The 13,952-nt window shown below is 42.9% G+C and overlaps 1 protein-coding gene across 1 annotated transcript in view; it reads left to right on the top strand.

Annotated features, from left to right (window-relative positions):
- The window catches only part of RPH3AL (rabphilin 3A like (without C2 domains)), a 176,917-nt gene that overhangs the window by 72,701 nt on the left and 90,264 nt on the right, over positions 1-13,952 (top strand). Inside the window, 1 exon segment of the mRNA XM_049858722.1 lies at positions 1,079-1,165. Within this exon segment, the coding sequence (XP_049714679.1) occupies positions 1,079-1,165 (87 nt within the window).

The raw sequence follows: 13,952 nt of genomic DNA, 5'->3' as shown, positions 1-13,952 counted from the left end.
GCTTATATCAGAGGGTTACTGGGATGGTTAAATGAAGCGATGCATAAAGGTGACTTGGCCTAGAGTAAGTCCTCAAGCTGCCACTAGTATTTCTCACTATGTCATCTTCTGAGCTGTCAAGCACATCCATGAGTTTTTTATTTTTTTGCGTGGCATATACAAGTTTATCTTTTCTTTGTTGAGTAACTTTATTTCCTGCCCACAGTTTCACATATCAACAAAATCTGGAGGTTAAGACCGTATAATATTCTGGTGTGTTTGTCTGGATCTTCCCTTGGCCTTGGCCATTTGGGTTGTTTCCAGTTCTTTGCTACTAAAGACGATGTAGCTGTGAATATCAGTGAGCTTTTTTTTCTCTCTGATCCTAAAAAAACCTAATCATGGGGGTGAATCTATATCATGAGAAGATTCATTAGGTTTCAGAGCCGACCAAGGATTTTGGGATTATCTGTGCCTTTTGGAGTATCTACCCTCTTCCCTTTGCCTACAGCAAATGCTGTCCCCTTGGAAGACGTAAAAGTGAACCTCAGATGGTACCTGGCTGCCGTTACTGAGTGTTTTGATCAAAGGTTCTGTAGAAGAATCCTAATCAAAGCGGGGGAAAATGTGGTACAGAATTTCAAATTCTCGTAGAATCTAGGCTTTCTGGAGCCAGTGAGTATGGATGAACTATTGCCCTGAGATAATCTTTAAACCTTAAACCAAAAATATCCCCTGAAGTCTTCTTTAAACAGAGAACAGTTTAACTTGTAAAGACTGTCTGCTTTGAGCATTGTGCTTTTAAATCAATATGGGATCAAATTGGCAACAGGAATACAAAAAATTGGGTAGGAAACTTAGAGGGCAGTGAGTTAATGGGGGAGTGACAATTCAGAAAAGGAGTGAGAATGGTTGCATGACTTGAAGAATGTCATCAGTTGTACTGAATTGTACATGTAGAAATTTGTTGGTGTATATTCTGCTGTGTATAATTTACAAAAAGTAAATTAAAAAAAAAAAGTGAGCCTCAGTCACAGCTTTCCCAGCCCCTCAGCCAAGGAGGACGTGGCTGAAGTGTTTATGTTCCTCTCTCTTGTAGAAAGTCTGCACCAAATGTGGGATCGAGGCCTCCCCTGGCCAGAAGCGGCCCCTGTGGCTGTGTAAGATCTGCAGTGAGCAAAGAGAGGTAGGGTACCCTCCCTGGGCACGGGGATGTGCAGGGCAGGCTGGGGGTGGGCACATGGGGGTGCGCAGGGGAGGCTGGGGGTGGGTGCTCGGGGGAGGCTGGGGCGGAGCCCGGCACATTCAATTATGGGAAAGTGGATGATTGGTCGCTGGGAGGGGCTTCTGTCAAGGTCAAGGAGGGACTACCGGGCGGGGCATAGGGAATGAGGGTGAGGAGGGGGCAACTTGCCGGCTTGTCCGTTTCCCAAGTGCAGAGGTGGCAGCGGGCCCTGGTTCTGCTGTGCCTCAGGACCCTGGTTTCAGTGGGAAGTCCCTCCCACTGGCAGTATATGTGCATGTGGTATTTGGTTGGGGGAGGGGGACATACTGTTATAGTGATAGTTGCCCTGGGTTGAAAATGTACTATGTACCTGGCCATACACTAAGTTTTTGCATGTGTTAATTAGTTTGATCCTTACATCAACCCCACAGGTAAGTCCTTTTGTTGGTGGGGAGATGGAGACACAAAAGGTTAAGAAACTTGGGAGCATCAAGATAGTTAGCAGGGGGTCTGGAAATCAAATGCAGCCAGGGTCTGCTCATTGAATTGATTTCTACTAATGGGTACCCCATGTATGTCAGAATAGAACTATGCACAATAGGCTTTTTCAGTTGTGTTTGTGTGTGTGCTTTAGATGAAAGTTTACAGCTCAAGTTAATTTCTCATTCAAAAATTTATATGCATACTAATTTTGTGACATTGGTTGCAATCCCTACAATGTAACAGCACACTCTGCCTTTCATCCTGGGTTCCCTGTGTCCATTTGTCCAGTTCCTGCCCCTCCTGCCTTCTCATCTTGCTTTTGTGTGGGAATTATCTATTTGGTCTCATATATTTGAACTAAGAAACCCATTCCTCACATGTGTTATTGTCTGTTTTATAGGCCTATCTAACCTTTGTCTGAAAACTGGGCTCTGGGAGTGGTTTCAGTTCTGAGTTAGCACAGTATCTCGGAGGTTCCTCCAGTCTCTGTCAGACCAGTAGGTCTGGTCTTTTTCCATGAATTTGAATTCTATTTTACATTTTTCTCCCTTTCTGTCTGGGACTGTCTATTGTGATCGCTGTCAGAGTTGTCAGTGGTGGTACCGGGCACCATCTAGTTCCTCTGGGCTCAGGCTGGTGGAGTCTCTGGTTCATGTGGTCCTTTAGTCCTTTGAGCTAATAATTTTTCTTGTGTCTTTGGCTTCCTTCATTCTCCTTTGCTCTGGGCAGGAGAGGGCCAATGGACGTATCTTAGATGATGGCTCGCAAGCTTTTAAGACCCCAGATGCTTCTCCCCCAAGTGGAATGCAGAACATTTTCTTTATGAACTATGCTATGCCAACTGACCTAGATGTCACTCGAAAGTATGGTCCTTCATAGTTTCAGTGGCTGAATTTTTGGAAGTACATCATCAGGCCTTTTCTTCTGAGTCACCTCTAGGTGGATTTGAATTGCCAACCTTTCAGTTAGTAACCAAGCACTTAACCATTTGCACCACCCAGGGACTCCTTCTGATGCTAAGCTTCTATAATTCTAGTTCTGATCCCATTTTAGGGGAGGAAATCATGGCTCACTCTTAGTCAGTAGCAGGAGGGGGCTAGAACCCACATCTCCTAACCCCAAGCCTAGGGTCCTCCCCACTGCACCAGGATCAGAAGTGGAGCCTGAACACAGCAGGATGTTGGCCAGGCAGCTTCTGGGGAAGGCCTTGAAGGGTGGGGAGGGGCGTAGGCAGAATGAGTTAGGCAGAGGGAGCCTGCCCCTGGGTTTCAGGTATGGATTTCTTTTTTTAATCTTGCTTGGTACTTGGGGTACAATTTTAATCTGAGAACCCATACACTGCCTTTAGTTCTGGAAAATTCTCAGCCACAATATTCTTGAATATTACTACTCTGCCATTCCATCTCTGTTCTTCTGGAAATCCTGTTGGATTCATTTTACCAGTTGCTGTCAAGTAGATTCTGACTCATGGAGACCCCATGTGTTTCAGAGTAGAACTGCAGTCCACAGAGTTTACAAGGCTGTGATGTTTCAGAAGTATATCAACAGGACTTTTCTTCCAAGTTTCCTTTGAGTGGATTTGAACCGCTAACCTTTCAGTGACTAGCCAAACACTTAACTGTTTGCCCCACCCAAGAACTTTTAGAGCCTTTTAATTCATCCTCCGTAGCTCCAACTGTTCTTTCTTACTTATTTTATAGATCTTTCTGTGATACTTTCTGGGTAAATTCCTCAGTACTGCCTTCCAATTCATTAAATCATTCTTTGAGACTTTCTCCCGATTGTTGATTTTGTTGGTTGTCTGTCTTAGCATTAGTTTCCCTCAGGTGTTTTGGAATTTTGGTTTGTACGCTCATCTTGAGTGGGAGACAGTCTCTCTCTTTTCCTACCTGCACATCTCTCATCCAGCTCTCCTTGCTAAGTGGTTTTTCTGTTGCTTCCACTCAGCCCCTGACTCCTCCAATGCAGAGCTGTGTGTCTTGGGTTAGTGGTGAGCTGCTTGTACATGGTGATCATGAGATTATTCCCAGAGCCAACCATCAAAGTAGTGGGCAGCCTGGCCCAGGCCCTGGCTGTGTGTTCTGCTTCTAGCTTCCCTCAGTGTTCAACTTTCTGATATAAACTGTAGTCTTGGAGTGTATTCCTGCCTTTTTTCAGCTTCCACATCTAGGTGAGAATGCCCCTTCATCAGCCCCCATTTTCAGTGATCCTGGCTCTGGTCCCCCACCTCCCATGGGACACTGTTAGTCCCCATACCTTGGGAGAACCCAGGAGGCCATACCTTTAGCCCCTCTTACTATTTTGAGCTTCTTATCCATTGAGATTATCTTGATTGCATGTTCGATCAATTTCAGACTGCAGCAGCTGATAAAAATCTTCTATTTCTTCATCTTTGGCCCTAGTGTTTGGTGCGTAAATTTGAATAATAGTCGTATTAACTGGTCTTCCTTGTAGGCGTATGGATATTATCCTATCACTGACACCGTTGTACTTCAGGATACATCTTGATACATTCTTTTTGACGATGAATGCAACACCATTCCTCTTCAAGTTGTCATTCCCAGCATAGTAGACTATATGATTGTCCGATTCAAAATGGCCAATACCAGTCCATTTCAGCTCACTAATGCCTAGGATATCGATGTTTCTACATTCCATTTCATTTTTGACGATTTCCAATTTTCCTAGATTCATACTTTGTACATTCCAGATTCTGATTATTAATGGATGTTTGCAGCTTTTTCTTCTCATTTTGAGTCATGCCACATCAGCAAATGAAGGTCCCCAAAGCTTTACTCCATCCACGTCATTAAGGTCGACTCTACTTTGAGGAGGCAGCTCTTCCCCAGTCATCTTTTGAGTGCCTTCCAACCTGGGGGCCTCGTCTTCCAGCACTATATCAGACAGGGTTCCGCTGCTATTCATAAGGTTTTCACTGGCTAATGCTTTTCAGAAGTAGACTGCTGGGTCCTTCTTCCTAGTCTGTCTTAGTCTGGAAGCTCAGCTGAAACCTGTCCTCCATGGGTGACCATACACCGGTGGCATAGCTTCCAGCATCACAGCAACGCGGAAGCCCCCACAGTACGACAAACTGACAGACGCGTGCAATCAAGATGCGTTGATACAAGGCTGGCATTAATCCAAAAAACACAAAGTAATAAATGTTGGAGAGGCTGCGGAGAGATTGGAACTCTTATACACTGCTGGTGGGAATGTAAAATGGTACAACCACTTTGGAAATCTATCTGGCGTTATCTTAAACAGTTAGAAATAGAACTCTACCATACAACCCGGAAATCCCACTCCTCAGAATATACCCTAGAGAAACAAGAGCCTTCACACAAACAGATATATGCACACCCATGTTTATTGCAGCTCTGTTTACAATAGCAAAAAGCTGGAAGCAACCAAGGTGTCCATCAACGGATGAATGGGTAAATAAATTGTGGTATATTCACACAATGGAATACTACGCATCGATAAAGAACAGTGACGTATCTGTGAAACATTTCATAACATGGAGGAACCTGGAAGGCATTATGCTGAGCGAAATTAGTCAGAGGCAAAAGGACAAATATTGTATAAGACCACTATTATAAGATCTTGAGAAATAGTAAAAACCGAGAAGAACGCATACTTTTGTGGTTACGAAGGGGGGAGGGAGGGAGGGAGAGGGTTTTTTATTGATTAATCAGTAGATAAGAACTGCTTTAGGTGAAGGGAAAGACAACACTCAATACATGGAAGGTCAGCTCAATTGGACTGGACCAAAAGCAAAGAAGTTTCCGGGATAAAATGAATGCTTCAAAGGTCAGCGGAGCAAGGGCGGGAGTCTGGGGAACATGGTTTGAGGGGACTTCTAAGTCAATTGGCAAAATAATTCTATTATGAAAACATTCTGCATCCCACTTTGAAATGTGGCGTCTGGGGTCTTAAATGCTAACAAGCGGCCATCTAAGATGCATCAATTGGTCTCCACCCACCTGGAGTAAAGGAAAATGAAGAACACCAAGGTCACACGATAACTAAGAGCCCAAGAGACAGAAAGGGCCACATGAACCAGAGACCTACATCATCCTGAGACCAGAAGAACTAGTTGGTGCCCGGCCACAATCGATGACTGCCCTGACAGGGAGCACAACAGAGAACTCCTGAGGGAACAGGAGATCAGTGGGATGCAGACCCCAAATTCTCATAAAAAGACCAGACTTAATGGTCTGACTGAGACTAGAGGAATCCCGGTGGCCATGGTCCCCAGACCTTCTGTTGGCACAGGACAGGAACCATCCCCAAAGACAACTCATCAGACATGAAAGGGACTGGTCAGCGGGTGGGAGAGAGATGCTGATGAAGAGTGAGCTAATTATATCAGGTGGACACTTGAGAGTGTGTTGGCAACTCTTGTCTGGAGGGGGGATGGGAGGATAGAGAGAGAGGGAAGCTGGCAAAATTGTCACGAAAGGAGAGACTGAAAGGGCTGACTCAATAGGGGGAGAGCAAGTGGGAGTACGGAGTAAGATGTATGTAAACTTATATGTGACAGACTGATTGGATTTGTAAACATTCATTTGAAGCTTAATAAAAGTTAAAAAAAAAAAAGATGCGTTGATAATTACTGGCGATTGGAATGCAAAAGTTGGAAACAAAGAAGAAGGATCAGTAGTTGGAAAATATGGCCTTGGTGATAGAAAAAATGCCAGACGTCGAATAATAGAATTTTGCAAGACCAACAACTTCTTCATTGCAAATACCTTCTTTCACCAACATAAATGGCAACTATACACATGGACCTTGCCAGATAGAACACACAGAAATCAAATTGACTACATCTGTGGAAAGAGATGATGGAAAAGCTCAATATCATCAGTCAGAACAAGGCTAGGGGCCGACTGTGGAACAGACCATCAATTGCTCATATGCCAGTTCAAGCTGAAACTGAAGAAAATCAGAGCAAGTCCACGAGAGCCAAAATATGACCTTGAGTATATCCCACCTGAATTTAGAGACCATCTGAAGAATAGATTTGAAGCACTGAACACTAGTGACCACAGACCAGACGAGTTGTGGAATAAGGACATCATCCATGAAGAAAGCAAGAGGTCACTGAAAAGACAGGAAAGAAAGAGAAGACCAAGATGGATGTCAGAGGAGACTCTGAAACTTGCTCTTGAGTGTCAAGCAGCTAAAGCAAAAGGAAGAATTGATGAAGTAAAAGAACTGAACAGAAGATCTCAAAGGGCCTCTCCGGAAGACAAAGTAAAGCATTATAATGGCAGGTGCAAAGAGCTGGAGGTGGAAAACCAAAAGGGAAGAACACGCTTGGCATTTCTCAAGCTGAAAGAACTGAAGAAAAAATTCAAGCCTCGAGTTGCAATAGTGAAGGATTCCATGGGGAAAATATTAAACGACGCAGGAAGCATCAAAAGAAGATGGAAGGAATACACAGAGTCATTATACCAGAAAGAAATAGTCGATGTTCTACCATGTCAAGGGGTGGCATATGATCAGGAGCCAATGGTACTGAAGGAAGAAGTCCAAGCTGCTCTGAAGGCACTGGCGAAAAACAAGGCTCCAGGAATTGATGGAATATCAATTGAGATGTTTCAACAAACAGATGCAGTGCTGGAGGTGCTCACTCGTCTATGCCAAGAAATACGGAAGACAGCTTCCTGGCCAACTGACTGGAAGAGATCCGTATTTATGCCTATTCCCAAGAAAGGTGATCCAGCTGAATGTGGAAATTATAGAACAATATCATTAATATCACACGCAAGCAAAATTTTGCTGAAGATATTAAAAAATAGCTGCAGCAGTATATTGACAGGGAACTGCCAGAAATTCAGGCTGATTTCAGAAGAGGACGTGGAACCAGGGATATCATTGCTGATGTCAGATGGATCCTGGCTGAAAGCAGAGAATACCAGAAGGATGTTTACCTGTGTTTTATTGACTGTGCAAAGGCATTCGACTGTGTGGATTATAACAAACTATGGATAACATTGGGAAGAATGGAAATTCAAGAACGCTTAATTGTGCTCATGAGGAACCTTTACATAGATCAAGAGGCGATTGTTCAGACAGAACAAGGGGATACTGATTGGTTTAAAGTCAGGAAAGGTGTGGGTCAGGCTTGTATTCTTTCACCATACCTATTCAATCTGTATGCTGAGCAAAAAATACGAGAAGCTGGACTATATGAAGAAGAACGGGGCATCAGGATTGGAGGAAGATTCATTAACAACCTGCGTTATGCAGATGACACAACCTTGCTTGCTAAAAGTGAAGAGGACTTGAAGCATTTACTAATGAAGATCAAAGACCACAGCCTTCAGTATGGGTTGCACCTCAACATAAAACAAAAATCCTCACAACTGGACCAATGATCAACATCATGATGAACAGAGAAAAGATTGAAGTTGTCAAGGATTTCATTTTACTTGGATCCACAATCAACAGCCGTGGAAGCAGCAGTCAAGAAATCAAAAGACGCATAGTATTGGGTAAATCTGCTGCAAAGGACCTCGTCAAAGTGTTGAAGAGCAAAGATGTTACCCTGAAGACTGAGGTGCGCCTGACCCAAGCCATGGTATTTTCAGTCGCATCATGTGCATGTGAAAGCTGGACAATGAATAAGGAAGACCAAAGAAGAATTGATGCCTTTGAATTGTGGTGTTGGCGAGGAACATTGAATATACCACGGACTGCCAAAAGAACGAACAAATCTGTCTTAGAAAAAGTATAGCCAGATGCTTCTTAGACACAAAGATGGCAAGACTGCGTCTTACATACTTTGGACATATTGTCAGGAGGGATCAGCCCCTGGAGAAGGACATCATGCTTGGCAGAGTACAGGGTCAGTGGAAAAGAGGAGGAACCTCAACGAGGTGGATTGACACAGTGGCTGCAACAATGAGCTCAAGCATAACAACAATTGTAAGGATGGCTGAGGACCAGGCAGTGTTTTGTTCTGTTGTGCATAGGGTCGCTATGAGTCGGAAGCGACTCAACGGCGCCTAACAACAACAACAACAACAACAACATCCATTGAGATATATATCTTGTAGTTGAGCACAAATAAGTTTACCTGTTGTTGCTGCTGCTTTAAAAATATTTTCATCTAGCATTGCTAAGTCTTTGGAACAAGGAATGTTGCAGGGAGAGCCTTAAAGTGTGAACTAGTATTATTCTGTCTTGCCAGAGGTCCCTGATTCCTTGTCTCTAAGTGGAGGTGCTAATACCCTCTTCCCTGAGTTGCTATGAGAATTCAGCAAGATAGTTAAAGTGTAGGGACTCATAAATATTAGAAGCCTCCCCTCCTCACCCAGCCAGGACATCCCCCTTTGAACTTGAGGTCTGTCTTAGTCATCTAGTGCTACTGTGACAGAAATACCACAAGTGGATGGCTTTAACAAAGAGAAATTTATTTTCTCACAGTCTAGTAGTAGGTTACAAGTCCAAATTCAGGGCGTCAGCTCCAGGAGAAGGCTTTCTTTTCTCTTGGCTCTGGAGGAAGGTCCTTGTCCTCAATCTTCCCCTGGTTGAGGAGCTTTTCAGGCCCAGAGACCCTGGGTCCAAAGGACACCCCCTGTTCCTGGTGCTGGTTTCTTGGTGGTATGAGGCCCCCAGCTCACTGCTTGCTTCTGTTTCCTTTTATCTCTTGAGAGATAAAAGGTGGTACAAGCCACATTCCAGGGAAACTCCCTTTACATTGGATCAAGGTTGTGACCTGGTAAGGGTATTACAATCCCGCCCTAATCCTCTTTAACATAAAATTACAATCCCAAAATGGAGAACAATCACAGAATACTGGGAATCATGGCCTAACCAAGTTGATACACACATTTGGGGGGGAGGGCATAATTGAATCCATGACAAGGTCCTTCCGGTTTTTAGGGAGCCACTTTTAAGATGCAGATGTTTACAACAGAGGAGATTCTATAAAACATTATCTTGTAGGGGACACCTTAGCAAAATGAAATGACAGTCACAGCTGAGTTATGGGAGGGCAAGGATGAAAGAGCTGTCACAGGGAAGAAGGTGGATGGAAGAAAAGACAAATTGAGCAAACTTAATAACTTAGTAGAGGGCTGCTGCAGTGGCTGGCCCTATCCAGCCACGCCACTAGTTTCTCTTACGTTCCTTAACAGTCCTGAGCTATCCATGTTCATAGGAGTCCCTGAGTGGTACAAACATGTTAAGTATTTGGCTGCTGTGATGGTTAAGGTTGTGTGCCAACTTGGCTGGGCCATGATTCTCAGTGGTTTGGCTGTTCCGTAATGATGTAACTTGGTAATGATGCAGTTATCCCCCATTTTGTGATATAATATAATCACCTCCATGATTGATCTGTTGTGATCAGCCAATCAGTTGTAAGGGGAGTTTTGTCAGGGGTGTGGCCTGCATCCAGTATATGTGGACATTCTGGCAAAGCTCACTGGTTTTTGCTCACTCTGGATCCTGCATCAGGCTTGCCATCATCTTACCTCCAGTTCTTGGGACTTGAGCCAGCAGCTTGCCGTATCGCCTGCCAGTCTTAGGATTCATCAGTCTCTTCAGCCCGTGAGCCAGGAGCTTGTCATCTGATCTGCCAATCTGGGGTTCTGAGATCATCAGCCCCTTTAGCTACATGACTCAGGAGAAGTCTCCAGCCTGACGCTGGGACTTGCCAGCCTCTGTATCCGCGTGAGCCATTTCCTTGAGATAAATCTCAATCTCTCCCTCTCCCTCCCTGTGTGTGTATATATATATATGTCATGGATTGAATTGTGTCCTCAAAAAAATCTGTCAGCTTGACTGGGCCATGATTCTCAGTGTTTATATGTGATCACTCCCATGATGGGATCTGCTGTGAGTAGCCAATCTTTTTTGAGATATGAGAGAAGCGGGCAGAGAGACATGGGGGCCCCATACCACCAAGAAAGCAGCACTGGGAGCAGAGCGCATCCTTGGACCTGAGGTTCCTGCGCTGAGATGCTCCCAGATCAAGAGAAGACTGATGACAAGGACTTTCCTCCAGAGCCAACAGAGAAAGAAAGCCTTCCCCTGGAGCTGACACCCTGAATTTGAACTTCTGGCCTACTGAACTCAGAGAGAATAAACATCTCTTTGTTAAAGCCATCCACTTGTGACATTTCTGTTATAGCAGCACTAGATGACTCCGGCAATATACATAACCAAAAAACCCCACTGCTGTTTAGTAGATTCCAACTATTAGCAATCTGTACGGAAGCAGACTGTCTCATCTTTCTCCAACGGAGCCTCTGGTGGTATCAAACTGCTGACCTTTCAGTTACCAGTCGAGCACCTTAACCACTGCATCACCAGGGTGCATATATATATAGACACACAGACACACACATGTATATATATAGAGAGATATAGCTATATAGATAACATGTACGTGTGTGTGTGTACGTATATACGCTTCACTGGTTTTGCTTCTCTAGAAAACCCAGACTAAGACATTTGGTACCAAGAATGGTTCTAGAGAAAGAAAATTGTAAGGATGAGTTTTCTAAATTGGTTCTCAAGTCTGGTTGGTCTTAATTGATGACTCTGCTTCCAGTAATAAAGAGGGCACTGCTAATCCATGGTGTGAGGTGGCAATAGAAATATGCAAAATATCAACACTAGTTGATCAAGTATTGGTGAGAGGTGAGGTTCTGGGGGAATGCATGTTTGATACTTTTCTACAATTTTTGTCAGGATGAGAAGTATAAGGAAGCTGGTTGGTTGGTCCTACTTTCACTAGACAAGTGGTGAAAGAAAGAGATAAACTCAGGGCTTCAGAGTCACAGCTCAAGTGCTGCATAAATGACCTCAAAGTTGTCACTTTTAAACTGAAAGGAAGCCTTATTTCTTGTAGTAACTGCCATGGGGGGAAAGATCCCAGACTCAAATTTAATTAAAGGAGATTTTTATTAAGCCAAGACAAAGGCAGTCATTGCAGTGAGGAATCTGCCAGTGTGCACCAGGTCCAAGAGACTAGCAGAATCCCTCATTGCAATGATTGTCTTTGTTTTTGTCTTGGCTTAATAAAAATCTTTTCTAATTAAATTTGAGCCTGGGGTCTTTTCCCCCTATGACATTTTGGCGACAAGGATGGGATAACAGAAAAGGGCCTTAATAATAATGACTGGTTTACAGAGCTTTGTTGACTGATTGACTACTTAGTTACATTACATTAGTTGGTGGCTTGCAAGTTTTGTTTTAAGGCTCCTTGGGAACAAACCATAGAGATTGGTTTGTTTGGATTAAGGCTCCTTTGGAAATGACAAAATTCTGATCGGTGCTTGATGAGGTAAGATAGCTACTACATAGTGATATGGGTGCTTTGTTGGTTAGTTGCCACTTAACAACCATACAAGTTCACAGAGTGGTCACAGGACATTCTTCTTTGGAAATGTAGAAGTTACATAAAAGCTCCTTGGCTTTGTTACAAGGAAGAAAACCACATTCTCTTAGACACCAGATAACAGAATTGCTCTAACTGGTTTAGTTTTCTGGTTCTACAGGTTTTTGACACAGAGTGAATTCTAACCTGGACCCCACTTTAGCTTTTCTTTTTCAGGCCGTCTATCTCATAATAATCTTTTAGGATCTCCATGTCATTCCCTTCTTTTGATGAACGATTTCAATTGAACATCCTTTGATCACACTTACAGGCATGCTTTCTTCTGCATGGATTGTTGATATGTTGCTCCCAGGTGGAGACTCAGTGTTCATGGTTTATGCTTGCTTTATCTCTGATGTTGACCCTCTTTGTCCATAGTCAGGAACCACTAGTTCCTTGATTGCAGGGTGGCTCCTGGAAATTCACAATGCTGTGTCCGAGCAGCCATCTTCAATGATCTTATTATGAGATGTCCTTAAACCCATTAAAACCCACTGCTGTTGACTTGATTCTGATTCATAGTGACCGTATAGGACAGAATAAAACTGCCCCATAGAGTTTCCAAGGGGCAGCTCGTAGATTCGAACTGCCAACCTTTTGGTCAGCAGCCAAGCTCTTAATCACTTCGCTACCAGATGTCCTTAGCATGGTCTTTATATCCTAGATGATAGTCCATCCTGCTCCAGGCCTTTAAGCTAATGACTTACTTAGTCAAATGCCATCTGGTTCCTAACTGTGTATCTTGTCTGGATGCTGTTATCCGGAAGGGTAACAACTCAGAAGCCTAGGCCAGATTGGAGGAATATCTGACCTTTTCATTGAAGCTAATATAGAGTGCAGGACCCATCTACCATGTTGCAAAAGTGACAGGAATTAATATATATAAGTTGTTTCGGAGGTGAAGAGTTTCTTAAATTGGACACACATTTCATAATACATTTAACAATTCCAATTATTATCAGAATAACTATTCCAGTTTGCAATAAAGGTCTCAGCCATGACCCTATTCCTTGTGGTAACCAACAGAATAAATCAGAAAAAGAAAGTATACCCATAGGTGGAAATGAAGTGAAGTCAAACTGCTTGTCGATGTATTTTATGAATGTCTTCTGCCATTTCACTAGTGGCGTTAATTCAGGAGTAACAGGATGTGGCTGCTACTGATTGAGCCAGTCTGACAAAAGCATTATCCTTTTTAAGCCTCAGTGATTATTACAAGGCATAGTAATAAAGAACTTAAGAAAGGCTTCATAATGGAGGAAAATTGCCCAGAAGAAATAAACAAGAGCAATTAGCGTACAAATGACTGAGAAATTAAAATGGGATTCTTTAAACAAGGGCATATATGAGTAAACAAGAATGGGTGAGGCAAATAACTTAATGACTACAGAGAAAAATATAAAGGAACGGTTTTAGGTTAAAGCACATGGAAAGGTTTAATTATACAAATTTGTCTTATGATTAATAAAACCTAGTTGATAGAATAAAGCTACTAAAATAATGAAGGTTAGGCACAAAGCAATAATTTCAGTAACATTCATTCACCAGGAGAAGGATATGTAAGAAAAAAGGGTAGCAAATATTAGAAAAAGAAGTATTCAAGGCCCAAGAATTGTATTTCTATTTATGTGTTCCAGTGTTTGGGAGTAAAGGATTTACAGGCCTGGTCCTGGATCTTGGAATGTGTTGTCCATGCAAGATTTTGTCTTGTTTTTTATTCTGGAAATTTTTTAATTTTAGTTTGAGTCCTTGTCATGGATTGAATTGTGTCCCCCCAAAATATCTGTCAGCTTGGCTAGTTCATGATTCCCAGTATTGTGTGATTATCCACCATTTTATCATCTGATGTGATTTGCCTATCGGTTATAAATC

The sequence above is a fragment of the Elephas maximus genome, chromosome 19 (genome assembly GCF_024166365.1).
Source record: "Elephas maximus indicus isolate mEleMax1 chromosome 19, mEleMax1 primary haplotype, whole genome shotgun sequence".
Lineage (NCBI taxonomy): Eukaryota > Metazoa > Chordata > Mammalia > Proboscidea > Elephantidae > Elephas > Elephas maximus.
The sequence above is the reverse complement of the archived record's forward strand: the minus strand, read 5'-3'. Positions and strand labels throughout refer to the sequence as shown.